The sequence below is a fragment of the Platalea leucorodia genome, assembly GCF_965183815.1.
Source record: "Platalea leucorodia genome assembly, chromosome: 1".
NCBI classification, from domain to species: Eukaryota; Metazoa; Chordata; class Aves; order Pelecaniformes; family Threskiornithidae; genus Platalea; species Platalea leucorodia.
This window is the reverse complement of record NC_138823.1, coordinates 106,280,404-106,299,900: the sequence shown is the minus strand read 5'-3', so window position 1 is coordinate 106,299,900 and position 19,497 is coordinate 106,280,404. Positions and strand designations below refer to the sequence as shown.

The 19,497-nt window shown below is 38.2% G+C and overlaps 1 protein-coding gene across 1 annotated transcript in view; it reads right to left on the bottom strand.

Moving 5' to 3' along the window:
• Positions 1-19,497, bottom strand: part of TNS3 (tensin 3) — a 231,977-nt gene that overhangs the window by 83,513 nt on the left and 128,967 nt on the right. The window contains 5 exon segments of the mRNA XM_082308287.1: positions 11,083-11,187; positions 13,909-13,974; positions 14,986-15,115; positions 18,896-18,971; positions 19,111-19,185. Of these exon segments, the coding sequence (XP_082164413.1) occupies positions 11,083-11,187; positions 13,909-13,974; positions 14,986-15,115; positions 18,896-18,971; positions 19,111-19,185 (452 nt within the window).

Below are 19,497 nucleotides of genomic sequence, written 5' to 3'. Positions count from 1 at the left end.
AACCAACTGAGGGGGTTGCTGTTACCAAAATGCTAACAAGCAGGACCCTCAGGCTCACATGAGGTCCTTAAACCTTGAATCTTTTGAGAAGCAAAGGAGAGGGCATCCAAGGCCCTAAAGAATCTTTATGCTGTACAAATGCTAATGTATATATCCCAGCCATTCAAAAGTATCACATTTGTACTTTAATGTTTTTACAAGTACTCTGGAATACGAAAATACTGCTTCACAAAGCACACCTAGACCAGAGGCTGGCTGCTGCCCAGTCAGCAGCAAATACAGGCAGAGCCAGCCAGCACAAACTCACCCTTAGAATACTACTATAATATATTGTCCCACTTTTGCCCACTGGGGATCAGAAGAAAATACTACTTTTGACATTATCCAAAGTACAAAGAATAGACTGATACATTTATTACCGCAACCCAATATATAGAAGCTAGTATCTATTGTGTCATTTTGAGTCTACTTCTGCAAATGTTTCTCAGTCATTTAAGCATAGAGTTCACTTGAAGTAGCTTGTGCTTGGATAGCCAGCAAAAGAATAACAAAACATCATGGTACAGAAACATCACCACAAGTACAAAACACTAAGCAAAGTTTAAGGGCATTACAAAGTCACTGAACTACATGAAACTATTTCCTTTCATTCATTCCAGAAACAAAGCCCATCTTCAGGAACAGTCCATTAATTTTCAAGTGTGTACTCCAAGTGTTGAGGTTCAGAATTCACAATTATTCTTCCTCACAGCTGAAACAGCACACTCACCTTGACTCATGGCCTTTCTCTTACTATACTGTTAGGCTTCCAGCAAAAATTAGTTATGGTCATTAAATGTGAAGCAGCAGAAAAACACTGATGACTCTACATGGTTGCTGAAAACTGTACAAGACCACAGTAAAAAAAGAAAGGGCTTAAAAGGGCTGCCTAAGAGGTCAACACAATGAATTTACTCTTTCTGTTGAGTATGGAATGTGTAATTTTATTACCATTACCAAAAGCATTACCATTATTAACAAAATTGCTCCACCACTCTATGGCGCTTTCAATAAACTGATCTTCAGGTGTTTCTAAACAAGTCCACATGTTGGAAAGGGAAGCCAAGGCACAGGTATATTTAGCAGAGCTCTTTGATTTCCTAACTTACTAGTTAAACTTAGAGGGTTTTGCACTGGGAGTCAAGAGACTTGTGGCTTATTTTCAGGTATTAGAGCAATAGTAGAAGTAATATATAGTAACCTTATATGATAATAATTACAGTATTTATCTTTCTCAAAAAGATCATTTGAAGATGATCTACACATGCTCAATACAGGCATATACTAACATAATAAAGTATGTAGTTTTAGTGGGAAATTTCTAATATGCCTAAATGACTTAGAAACAAAAGTTCTTCCTACAAAGAATTTTATGCCTATTTACTAAAGGGAACAGAAGGAATAGCTTGATGTCAGAAACATTAAGATGAGCTTCAGAAGTTTAGCAAGTCTCTTAAATGGGTAACAGACTAGGAAACACTCTTCAAGGTTGAGAATAAGACAAAGAAACAATATAGAACATGAAGAACCCAGAGATATAGTCTAGCCTGTACTACTTGAGACAGCTCAGTGCCCAGGGCCATCTCAGAAACAGCACAGATAAAGGCTTATGCCACAGTACTTCCACCTGTGCCTAGTAAGAAAAAAAGACCTGCCCTAGTAATGCAACTTTTGATTTCGCAGTTGGAGAGATGTCCACAATAAGAAGTAGGCCTGGGTTCTGACAAAAACTCTTCCCTCTGCTTACTGGAAGTTGCCTCCTTCTGTTCAGTCTGGAAGGAGTTTGAACTAGCTGCTCTTCCTCAGCATTCAGATACTGTCCATGTCTGAAAGCAGAATCTAGAGGAGGTACCATCAATATGCAGGCAGACCTGAAGTCTGCCCCATCTCTCAATTTCGCCTTATTGCTTAGCAGTCTGACCCAAAGCTCTCTGATGTTCATGGAAATCTTTGCAAAGAACTTCAGCGTCAAATAGAAGGGATCACAGATAAACATTTAACACTCAACAAGTGAAATGGCTGGAGCAGGAGTAGAGATTCCCAGGACAGCTTTCTGGGATTGATCCATGAATAACAAGTGTACTATCTTTAGCAGAGCTTCACTTGCAACTACCAGGTACCACTGAAAAACTAGCAAAACACTACAGCTGACTGCACTAAAGGCTGCTATTATTATTGGTACAGCTAAAATTCTGCTGTTGGTCACTTAAAATAAATTATTATCTCATGGTTTGGAGGAATTTATTCAACGACATTTTACTATCAGAAGTGCCTGTGGTTTATAGTGCTGAAAGGACACTTACAGAGTCGTATGCTTCATTCTGTACAGACTATTGAATATAACAGGTAGCTCTTAAACATGAGACATTGAAATCAAAAGTTGTGGGACTCAGGAGGGCTAGTCTTTCATTCTGCTCTTTTCCAAAGTCAAGAAAAAAAACCACTGGCACATACATGAAGTGGTTGTGCAAGTATTACCACCACTTTGGGAACACATGCAAGGGGGAAAAAACCTCTCTCTGTATCTTTCTATGGTGCACTAAAGAGAACCACTATTTGCAGAAGATGCTTGCTGCTGAAGCCTTTCCAGAAAGTCCTCAGTTCTTCAGTACCTGCTGTATGTATTCAATGGCAGAAACTAACACGGGTGTTTCATTAACCAGCGTGACAGTTCCAGGACAATCCCAACAATAATGCATGGCCACTTTGCTGGAAGAGCCCTCCTTCAAAAACCAAGACTCAGAACCAAGCCTTCCTGACCAAAGCACCTCCATAACAAAACAAAACATTTTGCACAAGCTGTAAGCAGAAACTCATCAGGCCTTTCTAATCAGCAGAACATGCTTGCCAATGAGGAGAGAAGGGTGAACATCACACCACAAAATCATTAGTCTTCTTATGAAGGGAGTGGGCTAGCTGAAACCCTGAAGCAGGACCAGGAGGAGTGAGTCATTGAAAAGGAATCTATCCAAAACAGGCAAGGTGCATGATGTTAAAGGTCCAGCAAAATGGGCAGTAATTACACCCAAACTCAGGAATAGTCTCTCAGAACAATCTGATTACTTCAGGGGTTTACCAGGAAAAGGATTGCTATTGCTTCATGGTGGCCTAAAAAACCCAAGAAACTCCAACCACTTTCATGCTGAAGTCTGTCTTTTGTTTTGTAAGTCTTCCCAGAGATCTGCCATTTGTGCATTACCATGAATTTGGTATCATGAATCATGAGTTCATTCATGCACATGCATTCATTTAAGAGACAGCATGACCTCTTATGTTATGTGCAAATGGCACCATGACTGATGATGCCCTCTATTCACACTTTCATTGGCTACTGGACTGAACACTCACATAGAAAGCATGATACACAAGGTAGTTCAGTGTATGTGTGCTTGGCTGCAGGCACAGAGAGGGGACTTAATTCCTTTTCTTTCTGGTCTTAGGAAAGTCACAGAACAAACAAGCACCAAATCCTAATTTGTTCTAATGCATTTTGGTTTTTTCTCCCAGTTACACTTTCAATCTCTGATGCTGCCATGCTGATTTTACTCCCAAGCAAGTAAGGTGTTACAGGAAAAAAAGATATCCAATACCTACACCATCGTGAAGGTTATTTTTCCTTGTCTAATGAAGCTAGACAGGTGGGATGCACTATTGCCTTCTCAAGAGAGAGGAAGAGTTGTTCAGGAAGCAGGTGCAGGGAAGGAACACACACCTGTGGCAGAGGTTTGCCCTTCAGGACTCTTTATTCAACCTGGGTCATTAAGCAGATTATAAGATTGGGTGAAGAGGCTTCTCCTGTGGTATCTCTACATGGAAGGAGATATTAATTTGGACATTAGTGTTTAAATTAACAATATTAACAACCATAGACTGTAGTTGACATGACTAAGAAACAGGCGCATGCTAAAAGGTAAACGCAAACCTGCTCAAGAACCCAAATATGCTGGGTGAAGAAAGACTTGCTTGAAAAAGCAGTGTTACGTGGCCCCTTTGGGCGATATATAGAGAATATGGGAAGGAGAAGAGAGAATGCTAGCCACAGTCACGTGTTACCTTCCTCCGAGTTTCTACTGTCTGAATCCTCCTGTACTGAATAGAGAGGTCTTTTGCACAGTCTTATAAAAGTAGAACTGCAAAAGATATCTGAATGTACCATAAACTACCATAAACGTCTATTAAACCACTCAAATTTTGCCCTGTGGTCTTTGGGTCTAAAAGTGTAACGAAAGCCTTCGACAAACGCCTAGTGAACAACACTGCCTATTACTGAGACAGGACAGAAATCAATCGGAGGACATTAAAAATGCATTTTTTGAAAGCAAATAATTGGCTCTGCAGTAGCTTTGAAAGTATCTGGCATGTGCAACCTGTGCTTCAAATAAACCTGTGCACTGTTTAGGACACTGATAACGGGGGGTGTGGAGGCAAGTGTGCCCAAACCACCTTCACAGAACGAAAGGCAGAGAAGCTACAGGGGAGTATTTAAGTAGGAGCTGACAAAGAATAAAGGGCAAAGGAATTCACACGAAAGAGAAAGGGAAGTAGAGGCAGTCAGAGGCAGGACGCTAATGGAAAAAACAGGGGGCTAGGGTAAACACCTAGGGAACCCTGCTTCTCATCTGTTCTTGTTTACAGACATAAGACTTTCAATATTTATCTTAGGTATAACTGTCCCTGTCTGGCAGTTAGCATTTTGGGGGGTTTTCTGTTTTTATTTGAGACAAATTTAAACTCAGCAGAACTGACAAATGGTACCTAGCAAAATCAATGTCCCAGTGCACTAACTAAAATGCACATAATTCCTCACTCCAGACACTGCCTTATCAATGCGCTCGTATGTTTGGGTAAAAGGAAAAAAATATTTTTCAATAGAACTTGAAAGGCCAAGTTCTGGAGTTCAGCTTAGCTTGAGTAAACACTCAAGACTTTCAAAAAGGTGTTCAGTATATCTTAACAGATACTCTTTAAAAATGAGCCAAAAAAGTCACTTTGAATCAGTAAATCCTTTGAAAGCCTGGCCCCTCACTGCACTTAAGTGTCATCTCCTAACTGACCTATCCAAAATAATACTTTTTTTTTTTTTTTTTTGGTTAACAAAAAAACCCCCAAAGTGCAACAAAAAAACCCCAAAAACCCAAACCCCCCAAAACCATGTAATTAAGAGATTACAGTCCAGAGCAATCTTAGCTAATCAAACACAATCTTGAAAACACCTGCGTGAGCTTATATTTAGTCCCTAACATATTGAGCTAAAAAAATATTTAAGCCACAGTACTGTTACAATCAACGCTGTATTAAAGGAGGAGGAGAGAATTACCTATCGCTGCACAAGTAGAAATGAAACCTTGTAATCCTATGTTTGCATTCAATATTACTGACATACAAAAGAAACTATTTTATATTAATTTATCTCCAACACATTGTCAGCCTCATGATTAAGAAGACTAACCAGTTTTAAATTTTTTTTATATATATATATATACACATATAAAAAGAACGTACAAAACTTAAAAAATAGAAGACATAAGTTTCCTCAGAGAAGATCAATTAAAGGCAGACACTCCAAGGCATTTCAGATACTGTTTCAAGCTGGCAGCATTTTATAGGGTAAATTTTTCTATTTTTTAAGACGTTTCTATTTTCACTGTCAAATAGAAAGACGGGAAGTTGTTGCAGGATGCCTCTTCATCACTACCTTCTAACAAATCTCTCTTTGTCTCAAAGAATACTGCATCCAGCTGGTGACTAAATGCTGGAATTACCATTTATTCACTACCAATTTATCCTTCAGCTTCACTCACCAGAAATGGCATCAAACCTGCTGTTTTCTTTGGTAGGCATCTGCATTCCTGTTAAGGTACCAAAGCCAAGCAGTTTTGCCTCAGCCCTTGAGTTTTGCAATACTGAAGGGGCCCTCTGGGAAAACAAGTGTTTAACTACATGAGAGGGCACCTCCCTATTGAATAGCTATTTACTTTGGGTTGAAGAAGAGAAAAAATTTCAATAGAAGTCAAACATCCCATCTAATCACATGACATGGGTGCATACCAGAATGTTGGTTATTGCCTACCTGGAGACACTTCTCAGATACTTTCCTTTATGAAAAGAAAAAGAGCAGAAGCAAACCAGTTTATAAATATTTGACAATTTTTGACTAATTGGTGTTAATTACAGTTACAAAAGGCTAGAAAATTTGTAAAGCAACACTCTCGAGATATAAGAATTTGGATTCATTCAGCCCTATTTGGCTTGAATTAAAAACATCCTTTTGTTTCCGAAGTTGTTTCTTTTCTAATTATCAAATACTGTTAAGCAAGCAAACCCACTTTGCTAGGAACCAAACAGCAAGGTTCTACTGAGAAAGATAGTTAAGTTCCTGCCTTGTAAAGAGTTGCTGAAAGTCCTTCTCCTGTCATTTTAAGCAATTTCTAACATGTGCACGTTCTTTTCTTTCCACAGATTGTAGAGCTGGCAGACAAAAAAGTGCAGAGGGATTTAGTGGTTGTTAAAATAAGTGAAATGTCTTAAAATGGAACACTGAACAAGAACCAAGTGCGCTTCCGTTGCCAATCCACTGAATTCAGTCAAACTGAAACAATTACTATTTTGGCTAACTATAACCTTTGATGCTTACTGGTTTTCTTTATTAAACCAAACCAAAACAAAAAATTCCCGTATCTCGTCTAACTGAATGCTGCACACACAAAAAGCAGTATAGCACCCCAGTCACACACATCCCACAGTCATCATCTTAATACAGAGTTGTTCCTTCATGGTAGATTCATTCTCTCTCTAGAATAATCTTAGCGTGCTATCAGGATACTTAGAGTAAACCTGAGGTAAAGCAGTCATAGACAGTGCAAAAGGAACAGCAGCAGTCATCTTTTCTTCCAATTATTCACCTTCTCTATCAAAACGAGTTTCTGCTCTTTGGCAATACATTTCATTTTTATTTTAATATCTCTGATTTTATTTTCAGAACACCTCAGAGCCCAGGCTTGTAGCAGGATCTGCCAGTGGGTTCCACACAAACTGATGGTTCCTATCCGAAAGGAGACTTGCATTTTCAGCAGGAGGGAAGTGTTTCTTTTAACAATAGTGTCTCTTACTCACTATGCCAAGTAATAATCCTAAAAATTATGATTGAGAACTAAAAAAAAAAGAAACAAACAAACAAAAAAAACAACTCAGCAAAAGACAAGTCAAACCTTTTCCATTTACCTCTTCCCTCTGGTCAGGGGGGAGCTTTTTTCAAAACTAGTTGTGATTTGGTATTTGAGAGAGAGAAATATTAGTAAGTGAAAAGCATATGAAAAGTTTTTCAGGGAGTGGGAAGGTAGAAGAGATTACTTGTTTCTTTCAACCTTCTGCTCCCATAGAAAATACTTCATCCTCATTTATCACTACTCCCCCTCTCCCTGCCCCAAATGCCATAATTACTAGTTTTTAATGATAACAATAGCTACTAAGCCCACATTAGTTTAGTCCATCAGTTCACTTCAGACGACACCCAAAATATTATCATGAACAATCCCAATCCCCAAATCAGTCTAAATATAAAGGAGACGCACATGACCTTAGCAATCAAAAGGAAGACAGACAGTGAAGTGTGGCTGAAAGTATGTGAGCTACAATATCCAAGTATAAACTGAAAAATATGATTATCAAGAGGAACTGGGACACATTTAAATCTCCTGACATAACAAAAGATACTACTCATTTGTGGCCACAGGTGGTATACCTTTGTGGTCAACTTGCTATTTTGCAGCAAATAAGCAACCTTTTGTAAATCTGTACACATCTATTGTATGGTAAGTGATGCCTTAAGGCAAAAAAAAACCAAAAACAAAACCAAAGAGTACTCAGCAAGATCAAAAGTAATTTCTATTCCTTCCTGCCCACAAAACACACAAGCCTTGATGAGTACCATGACTTTAAAACCACAAGAAAACCAATGGCAACTATCTCGGACTTCTACATGGCAGTAGGAAGACCTGATTCTTGTGGTTCCAAATCCTACGTTTGACTGCGTACTTTTAAATCAGCGTAACAGAAGTCTCTGTGCTAATGTACTGCTGGAGGAGGAGGAGGTCTGATACAGACTTAGAAACTTAGTAAAATCTTCAGTCTATTATGGAGGACCATTAGTGCGGAGAGATAAGAGACACATCCCAAGGGATCTGAAGAGAAACAGTATGTATGAGAAGAAATCAAAATAATTTATTGCTTTCCATTGTCAAAATTCAAATACTATTAAGAATGAGGGATGAGGAACTAAATCCAGAAAGCAAACTATCCAAAGCCTGGCTATATTCAACACAAATGTACACAGCTTTATTACCATCAAAGGGTTCAAGATCATTTAAAAGGCAATTGCTTCTGTCTGCAATACTGTATCATGCCAACAAACCAAGATACTTTGGGTACATTTTCCTTTTATCATGTCCTTTCATCTTTTGTTCTTTTGGTAACGAGGCCAAATAGGCGTAGGATTTCAAAAGAGACATACTGCTTTCTTGTTCACTTCTAATTTTCCATTTTAACACATCAGTTTGGAAATAGCCATTCCACACACATACCTACAAAGCAAATCCTGTTCATTTCACAAAGCTCTGCTGTATCCTTCCTGGCCACCTTTATCTGGAATTTCATAGGCACACATTTTTGAAACGAACAAAAAGGTATATAACTGTAATACAGGAATCACCTGTCACACTCACATCTCATGTTATTCCTATTGAAATTCCTGTGGGAAAACAGGTACAAGTAAAACCGTGAAGACCATTTCCTACATAAGTCTAGGAGTTTAACTTAACATGGAGTAGGTCTGAAACAGGCACTCTGTATGAGACTTCCCTACACGTTAAACATACCACCACTGTTATGCAGACTGTCAAACGAACCACCTCTTGTACCTTAATCTCTTCTGAGGTACAGAAAAGATTCTTTCTCTGCCTTCAGGATTGTAGCTAAAGGCTTAAGATTCCAATGGTTTTGACTTTGCTCACTTTCTGGATGTGAAATCAGCATCTCCTCTTAGTGGTCCCTCACCTGTGGTGAAAACTAGGCCTCAATACATATTTTTAATGCAAAATCATGATATTGAACCGCTGTAACCAACCATAAGAGAAGTCTGTCCTGGTGTTTACAAATACTACATAAAAGAAGACTGAAGCAAACTATGTTTACCTCAAGCAGCAGACTAAGCTTACCTTTGCATTGAGTACAGATCTCATCCTTAAGAGAAAAATCTAGCTGTCCCCTGTGTATGTGCTTTAGCCCCTCATGATCTTTTGCCCAGCCTATGCAGAGACAAATGCTCTGCCTACAATTTGGTTCTTGAACATCATAGGAAAACACCCTGACAATGTTTGCTTGAGAAAAGAGTATCTGGATACATCTCATATTCTTATGGTATATTCTCTAGCTTCAACTCTAGTGATTTCTCTGCAGATGCATAATAAACTTCTCAATATCTATGCTAACACATCATATTTATGTTGTATTTCAGGTAATTAAAAATACATCATGCACACAACTTACACATAAAAGCCTATTAAGTGGCACGCATGACTTCAGAACATCAGGAAAACAAGCTAATTGTACTTGTGAATGGTCTGTGATCAAGTCTTCTACAAGACATGGGCAGCATATAGTTCTGTATCTTCCAACAGTGTGCTGCCTACACATTTATCTCTGCTTTCAGTTTCCCGTACTGATATAGCTACCTACAATGCAGTCCATGAGGATGGGAAGGTCAAATCCATCTATCCAATCAACCTTAGCAATTAAAAAATACTTTACATCAATGTATTGCTTGCTGAGGGCTATGTATAAACAAAGGAGGGGGAAAAAGACCGGGGGGGGGAGGAAGCAAATGATATGGAAGCATCCTGGGTAGAAATTGAGACATCTTCTTCAGCCAAGATTCAGTCTCTCTGACATTACTCCTTCTAAAGGACACTGCACAGTCTTATCCAACTATAAAACCTCTGGTGACTCCCTACAGAGTGCTCCACCTGCCCCATGTAATGGTGCCAAATGACTGTTCTCTTCCTACCCTCTATTTTCCCCTAGTTTTCTGCAGATTAGAGTCTGCTGTGGATTAGGAAATATTCCTGTACTAGAGTGATGCAGTGGAAAAAAGTCAAGCTCCCAGTATGCCCCGGTCCCTAAAACCCTCTCCAATGTAGTCATTAGATGGTCAATGCTGAATTCAGATTATAAAAAGCAATAGAAACTAAGCCTAGAGAGCAGCTAGCATCTAGTATCCTAGCTCTACCTCTCTCTTATTTCATAACAGGAGAGTTGTAAACACAAGAACTTTGGCATCCATTCAATACCTTCTCTCATGTTTTTACTTGCAACAATGTCAGGCTTGCATGTACACTGAGGTGTGCAGACACAGGTGTGACATTCTGAGTCCTTACAGGAAAACTATATCCATTAATAGCACAATAAGCAAAGCATCAGGAAAGCATCCACACTGGAGTCATAATCTGAAGGCATGTATCAGCAGATTACAGAAGAAAAATCTAAGAAATAAAAGGGCAATTCAGAAACAGGTAAATTTATGAGGGGAAATATGCAAATATGCACATCCTTCGCTGTTTGTTTATCCATAACTTTACAGTGTAGTGCACCTCCTGCAACACTCCACATAACATAGTAAGTCCTGAAGGCTACAAACTCACCACGTCATTTGTTGTTCTTCAAATTCTACATTCGGATTCCAACTAGAAGCTTTAGAACAACAACAACAACAACAAAATTTAAGCAAATTTACAAATAATAAAGTAACTCATATCCATCAGTTGTGTCTCAGTCCAATTCAGTGCATTAACAAGAATCTCTCTTAAACAACTACTACACCTTTCTTTCCATTAGAACCACTAAAGCTAAATAGGGAAGGGTAGACAGCTACTTAACACACCAGTGAAGTGGCATTAGGTTCAAGCAAATGGGCTCTCCTTCCTCCCTTTCAAATGCTCTGGCACAGTTGCAAAAGGTTTTGCCTTGGTCTCATGTGACCAAATTACTCACCTTCCCCATCAGGGCTCATATTTTCATAGGAATCCCAGCGTATTAGTGGGTCTGAGGTATTGTAATCAACTATCACTCCGTGGTCATTCTGAAGGTGTTCACATCCTAAAAAATAAACATCTGTTTGAGACCAAAAATTATCATAGCCACATTTGTAATGATATACACGCACATATGGATGTGGCCTTCTGACAGAAGTTTGCTCCCCAAACTGCATATTCCCCATATTCTGAAATGTAAGAAGCAGCAATAGGGGAAGAAAGGTTATATAAATAAGCTAAAAAAAAGCTTAATTTATGTTTCATTACAGAAGGTACAAGCAGAGAATTTTATCTTGAGCTTCTTGATTATGCTGTAGCTCTGATAACTTGGATCAGCCCCTAAACACAAGTAAAACAGATGATCCACCCAGCCCTACAGGCAGGCACGATAAAACAAATAGCTTTTCAGAATGAAACCGCAAGTATCTATAAAGAGATGGTACTAAAGGAATGATAAAATAAGACTTTGTTACAGATTATCATTCTGATACCAGAGCAACTTATCACTAAAGATGAATAGGGAGAGCTGAAAACTGCCACTCCATGTCCCTCCCAGCTCCCCCGCAGGGTGCCAACTATGCTGTTTCATCCCTTCTCCAGCTTCCTGGCAGAACCTGAGATTGGGCGCCTTGCCTTCAATGTGTTTTGCTGCGCTTAAGTATACGCTGTCAAACGTACCTGGAATTTTCAGCAGTAACCCCCATTTTTGTGCCCTGAATGAGGCATAAAATAATATTCAGCTTTTAAATGTATACCATGAGGAATTTATGTGTGGTCCAGTGATTCAAAAGCAAAGCACAGGCATCAAGAACTCATGACCTTGGACTTGACTTTGACACTGATACAAATCAAATCGGCTTTCTGCCGTTGCTCCTCTGTCTAGATTAGGGAAGAAAGAAATCCTCACTTGTCAACTCTTTGGCTGTCTCTGGAGAAGCAAGTCCTATTGTAAATTGTTCTAAAGCAGCAGTGTTATGCACATGCTGTGACTTTCAAAACAAGGCTAGTTAAAATTAGAAGGACAAGAATGCTATGGTCCTGTACCCTGATATGCAGGCAGAAAAAAGCCATTTGTAGAGAGTTTCTGTGATGACGTTTGTCACAAGGCAGATTTATGAAGTTTGTTACCTAAATATTTAGGTGTCTCATCTTCTTGGCAAGTGCATTCTTTCTTAAAAACTGTATCACAGTCCGTTATTTTCTAGAATACCATGTCCCGTTTCAAGCTACACAATACAAGCAAGCTATGAATAAAGTGAAGCAAGTTCAGAGGAGGGCAACCAGGGCGGCCAGGACTGAAGGACTTGCCCTGTGAAGAAAGGCTGAGGGACCAGGGCTTCTTCAGTCTGGAGATGAGATGGTCTTGGGAGGACCTGACAGCAGCCCCCCAAAGGCTGTGGAGGAGACAGAGCCAAGTGGAAGCAAGGCGGAAGGACAACAAGGAACAGGCATAAATGGAATCTAGAGAAGTTTAGAGTCAATATAAGGAAAAAATAAATCCACTGTGAGGAGAGTCGGACATTGGAACAGTCCACCCATTGAGGCTGTGAAGTCTCCATCCTTGAAGGTTTTCAAGATTTGACTGGACAAAGCTCTGGGCAACCTGGCCCGATCTCACAGGTGATCCTGCTTTCAGCAGGAGGATGGACTAGCGATACCCTGCAGTTATTCTATGATTCTGTAATATTTTCAGCTGTGGAAAAGTCATTTTGCAGGAATTGTAAGTAAGTATTTGCAGGTGAACTCTTCTTCCTAGCCAGTTAATCCCTTAGATAGCAATTGAATACAAATTTCCAATTACTTAGAACGTTACTTTCCAACAACTTGGAGTCTGCTATAAACCACACCTCCGACTTGCCATCTAAGGAAGGGAGACTTGAAAAAATTTTGATTCTTTTTCAGACACATCAACTGACCTCTCTTCAAGAATTTACTATCCAGAAATGTCTAGAACAAGCTGGACAAATTTATTTATAAAACTGTTTTTCTTATATGACTTTCCAACAGGCTGAGATCTTTGTGTTCAGCTGGACAGAATCCAACTTCTTACTGGCTGCTACTACAAGTTTCTAAGTCATCAAACTGGTGGAAAAAAAAATAGAAAAGGAAAAAATGCAATTCACAGGACACTGAATGGGAATATGTATGGAACAGTTAAGAATATTTGGTTTTCATTCAGTCTCAGGCAGAATCCATACTTTTTGGGACACTACAGAATGAGTAAGAACACATCCATGAACAGAATTAAACTCCAGTATAAAGCATGATGTTAAGTTCTTATTGCAGGTCGTAATTATCTATGATCTTAGACATATTACAGTAGAATTCTGGAGGCATACAGGATATACCCTACAGGCCAACTTCAGAGCAGATGCAAACTATAGCTGTATCTCTTTATGCTAAACTGAAGACAGTCCACTGCAAACATCATCAGTTATGACAACATCCAAAAACGGTTATGGGATAGGCCACTGCTGTCACTTATGCTGGGCCAAGCTACCTATACTATGCATGTTTTACACAGATATACAAATGTTTTCTACTAGTCATCAGCAACTGTTCTGGTACAGTTTTAAAACAAAATCTGATCACTCCTATGCTGATGTAAATGCAGAGTCTTCATTCAATTTTTCAAATTTAAACCAGTAACTATATTATACTTTAGCAGTAAAGTTGAATTTCCAATCTTCTACAAGAGGAATAAGAGAGGAAAAAAGGATTTTTTTTTTTTTTTTTTTTTTTTTCCTCCTTCAAACTAAGCACATATTTTCTTCTGTATACTCACCTTGAATTTTCTCTGGAGTTCCTGAAAACACTAATTCCACTTTGCCGTAATCAGGGAAACGGTCATCTGAAAACAAACGATAGTATTTCAACAAGCTATCTCCCAGGAAAGCAGTTCCAAGGCACTCAGAAATCAGGATTCTCTATAGCTATTAATACACATACCCTCGTCACTCTTCCCTTCTCACTTGCAGTTTAGCGATTTGCTTCTAAAAGAGTAACATTCTTTGCCCCACACATCCTCCAGAAAAGACCACATAAGTGTCGGTTGGAGTTTTGTTTACTTCCAAGAACAGTCAAAAGCAGAAGAGATGTACAGTTCCCAGACCTCTCTCTAGACAGACATGGCTGGCTTTGGCTTTTAAAGGAAAACACACCCAGAAGCAAACTAAAATTGTTCTCTATATTGGCTAAACTGCAATACTTGACCACAAAACTTTTGCATAGCTGTATGTTGCAGGAAAATATGGTTGGTTTTAGTTTGCTAGTAACATAGGGTGATGCAGTTACAATCCTGCATACAAACATAAAAATAAAACCGAAGTAATAATTTGGAAAATACAAAGGCTAGCACAACACATTTTCAAATGTGTTTCAAAACTTTGCCTCCATTTTTGGATATTCTGAAGCATATTAAAAGATCTCCATACTCAAGCAGACTAGGTCAGAAACACAGTATCAGACTTTGTGACTGTTTGCATTGGCCAAAAAAGGGATCGGCTTAGCTCATCTTCTTTCCTGTAATGGTGATTAACAGAGTCACCATTTTAAACAAACATCTGTTGTTTTTACAAATGTGAGAGGAGACAATAAGGACTATGTAGAAGTATCTGAATTATTCTGACAAGTTAACTCACTTGAAGAGCTTTTCTTCTCATTAGGGGTTTACCTGTGTTACATGCTACGAGTTAACTCGTTAACTGCTAACACAAAGCAGTCTCCCTTTCCCTAAAAACAGGATGGAAAAAACCCCAAGAATCCTTTTAAAAACAGGTCCTGAAGATGATCATCACATGCACAGGCACACACCTGCACCCCCACACACATACGCATCCAACCAACCTCAGAAGGCAAGTACCTTTGTTGGCATTATCCAAATCCTCTTTGCCAAACACCAGACCATGTCCTTGAATAGCTCCAGTGTGAAACTGAAGGCGAAAAACCACATCACGAGTAGCTGACCGGTATTTTTTGTGATAACACTTCAGCTAGAAAGAGAGAGACGCAAACATGTCAGGAAGTAATTTCTTACAAATCTGAAGAAACGCGTGTGTATGCACTAGTTGCTAAGTAAAGCAGCCACAGCGCAATTCACTGCAGACACCTCTGATGTTGTAACAAGCGGGGTATGCGTTATTCAATCCTTTAAAATTATACAGGCCCAAGGCAAGATATTTCTGGATGTGTAAAAATAATAATTACTATTTTCATCACTATCAGTCACCAATCAGTAGATTATGATTCAGAATCACAACATTTGTCAGTACAATGTTGGAATGCTTCCTTGTATCCATAGTTCTTCACACTACCAAATTAACATAAAACTGAATTATAGCACACCCATTTCAAAATAACTGAAGAATATGCAGGTTTTAGAAACAAGCCTGCAAGCTGATTACATCCATTTTAGGACTTTTTAAAAACCTAGCCTAGTGATGATAGGATCTTGTTTTATGTTACTGTGGGAAGTTGGTAGTAGTTTTGACACCTTGGCTAGAACACCACAGAACTCTGTAAAAATAACACCTAGTATGAATTTCAGCAGGTGAACACAATACACCTACTCTCTAACACCACTTTCCCTTAGACTAGACCTATGGATACTTTATCTACTAATTCTCTGAGTCAACTGTAATACAAAGCCACTCAGCATTCTTACAGGAATACATAAAAATTTTGGTAACCTTAGTCACAGGACTCAAAATTTCATTCTATTATCCTGATGATATCAGGATTTTATGATAAAGCAGATGTTACTGAAATGCATTAAAAAGACAACAAAAATCCCCTTTTTTAAGGCAGACTGAGAAAAGCATTCTAGACAGAAAATACTGAATAACTGAAGAGCAAACATTTATTCAAACTGAAGCAATACAAGAAAGAGGAAGGGCTTTAAGGAGGGATGCTTCTGAAAGCTGGGATTAAAACATAGTTATAAAATTCTTCTCACTACAGGATTTGAAAAATCTAACATAAGGTGCTGCTCTCTATCCTTCATTACAGTAACCTCATGATGCCCTAAATTCCAGAAGTTAATCAGCGCTGACCATATACATGGCACACAGGACAACTTCTGAAATATTTCAGCCCATATACCAGAGATGGGTTTTTTTTGAGGTATTCTCTATGCAAACCACATATTCCTAACACTTCACGAAGGCTGGGAGATTCTCTATGCAAGTAAGCATTATTTTATCTGAAAGTGAGGATTTGGGCTTGTGTGTTTGTTTGTTTTTTAAAAGAGAATCCCCTGGAGCACAGTGGTAATACCAGGTAAAATAGTATTTGCTTCCTATTTTAAACAGTGCTTTACACCCACTAAAATTAACATAGTGTACAAACCCCTACCTGTTGAAGGGATCTATTTCCTTTTAGTCCAACACAACTACCAGCATCATTTCGCTAGAACCATGGCCATAAGTCAGCCCCTTAAATTACCGAAATATAAGGTAGGAGAAACAGTTAGACTGCTTGATTCAAGAATAAACAAACACTCACTCTCCACTATGCCCAGCAACTTTATGTAAAGGCAAAACACCATCATCAAAGAATGAAAACTGCAAGTTTGCCCAGAAGTGAAAAATGGACAGAAAGGGGACTAAGAGAGCCCCTTGATGAGAGATATTAGAAAGAACTAACCTGCTCCAAAATGTATAATCGGCCTGAAAGTAACTGTGGTAATTCTATTTAATTATATTATGTGAGCAAAAAGAAGCTTGGAAAGACTTAAGAGCTTCTTCAAGGTTATATACATTCCTCCATAATTTTGTGTTAAAACATTAACTTCTTTAGCTGTTTAAACAATCATATTATTTTTACATGTGGATAATACATGAGAGTTTCTGAAGATGGAGAAGACTAAATACCTGAACAACACATTTTATCCAACTTGTCAAGAGTTTTGGCTTCACACAGTTGCTGGATTTACTCAGAATTTACTGTCTTTTGCATAATCGTGTTTATAAAAACACTGAATCTGGGTCAGTTCAGAGAACTACGTAGTTCCTGCTTCTTTCTACTTCCTAATTCAAAGTAACAGCCTTGTAATTTTAACTTAGCATATCCTAAACAACTTATATAGAATTGTAATTGTTTATGAAAATATGGCCTCTCTTACAATCAGTAACAGTGTACATCTATTCCCAGGATACTGAAGCAACTTTTAGTGCTCAGTATAATGATATATAATTATTAATAATTACAATAAGCTGTCAATGAAGTCTAAGCTTAACTTTGAATTCTGACTCCACTACCTTCTGACGCCATATTCAAGAATTAATGCAAGCCACTGTAATATGCTGGGAAATACCTATATGCATTTACAGATGTCAGCGCAGATTTTCAAAAGCTGTGGCTGTACTGTTATCACCATATACTATTCACATTGCGCGAACAAATTCTCTAAACCTAAGACAAGCAAGTCTCTCTCTCTCTTTTTTTTTTTTCCTGAAACACTGATGTTTTTGCGTAGATATAGTAAAAAAATACTGAAAACTGAAGTGAAGTCTTTGTTTAGGAAATACTACCATGGTGAATAAGATGCTGGCTTGCTCAGAAGAATTACCTCTGATAATAGCATGGGATTAATGCAGTTGATCTCTTTTAAAATGATACAAGCGTTACTGAAAAGCTATGTGCTCATTATTAATTTTAAATACACATTTGAGAGATACTGAATTTGTCTCGGACTGCTTTCGTTTGTGATCTAGTCCATTTTCTTAGGCACCAACAGTCCTCCGATAAGTAATAAATCTTCCTGAATTTGAAACTGTTCCAAACTTCCAGAGTATACTGATTTATAACAGTATATTTAAAAATTGCTTCTCCATTTTTCAGTGAAAGAAAGAAAGAATAACATAATAAACTGAATAGGGAGGGAAAGTAGGAAAGGAAGAGGGAGGAAGGATAATAAAGAAGATTCTTTCAAAAGGCAAAAAAAAGAAGGGGAAAAAAAAAAAAAAAAAGAATCTGATACCAATGACGCCTTACACTGAGGTCCAACATTTCTCAAAGTAGTACACAAAATAAAAAAACATTCTGAAATCTACCAGCAACAGCCCAGGAATACTTTCTGACAATACCTCCCCCCACCATTCATTCCACATGTTCTTCTGTCCTCTTAGTTTAACAAACTGAAAGGCACAGCAACTCTCTTTCTTTACCTTCTTTGTGCATAACTGTGTACAACAAGAAGAGAGAAAGCAGAGATTTAAAATGATAGTGCTGCAACTCAACCATAGTTATGCTTTGTACACAGGGAATTACATGCACTATATTAGCGCGTCTAAGTTTCTTTCTAGATACTGCATGCACTTGTAGAATCAGAAAACTTTTATTTGGTATCACACCTTTTTGAGTCCCCAAAAAATTTAGAATAGGTTAGGTATTTTCTTTACAGCATGTAGTTTTACAGTTGTGCACGTTGCCAAGTTACAGGACAAGGCTATTTTAATGCCGAGTTACAAACACTCCCCAAGCAAGTTTTAAAAAGAAAATGGCAAGACAGGCCTTACTGCACTTGGTGATGCTGTGAAATGGGAATGCTGAGAGCAATTGTTTTGGCTCCTAAAAAAGTTCTAGTTTGAGTTTTATAGGAATTTTGATTCTTATAAAACTCAAGGATGATGACTAAATTAACTTAATAACCTATTTTGTAGTATGTCTGCAACCACTTGCTCAATTTATTTTTTTACAAGAACACAAAAGAGGTCAGAGACTGTAAACTAAATGGCACAGTACTAGACTTTCATTCCATACAATTAACTTACCATAATATCTCCCTTCAAAAGCTGGGCAGGGTCTATAGCAATGCAGATTCGGCTTTGATTTTCTGGCCCTATGCTACTTAACAGGAGAGAAAAGACAAATAAAATTTATGGTTTAAAGAAATAAAAAAAAAAAAAAAAAGAAAAAATACTATAATTCTGCAGTTATGAGAATTAAAACCTGGATTCAAACATAAAGGAAAATGCTTACGACTTACTATATTCCAGATGTATAAACTGGTTGCATAGCCTGGTATAACTTCAGAAAAGGCCGGCAAGCTGAAAAGAAAAGACTGTTTCGTAATTATTTTCCTTTATCTGAATATTACAACTAGGATGCTTCATGCACATCCAGGCTGAGTAAAGTTGCACACAAATGGCACAATGTTGTCAAAATATCCTTCAAAGCAAAATTGGTTTTGACAGATTCATTTTCCCCAAAATAATGGGGGGAAATTGGGAGGGAATTTGAAAGGATTCCAGTAAGTAAAGAAAGAGGGAACACTTTGCTCCTTACTAAATGTCTGTCTGCCTTCCTTCCCACTTTTTCTGCAGGGAAAAAAAAATTATTAAGGGAAGAAAGAGAATGACCAAAACAAAACAAA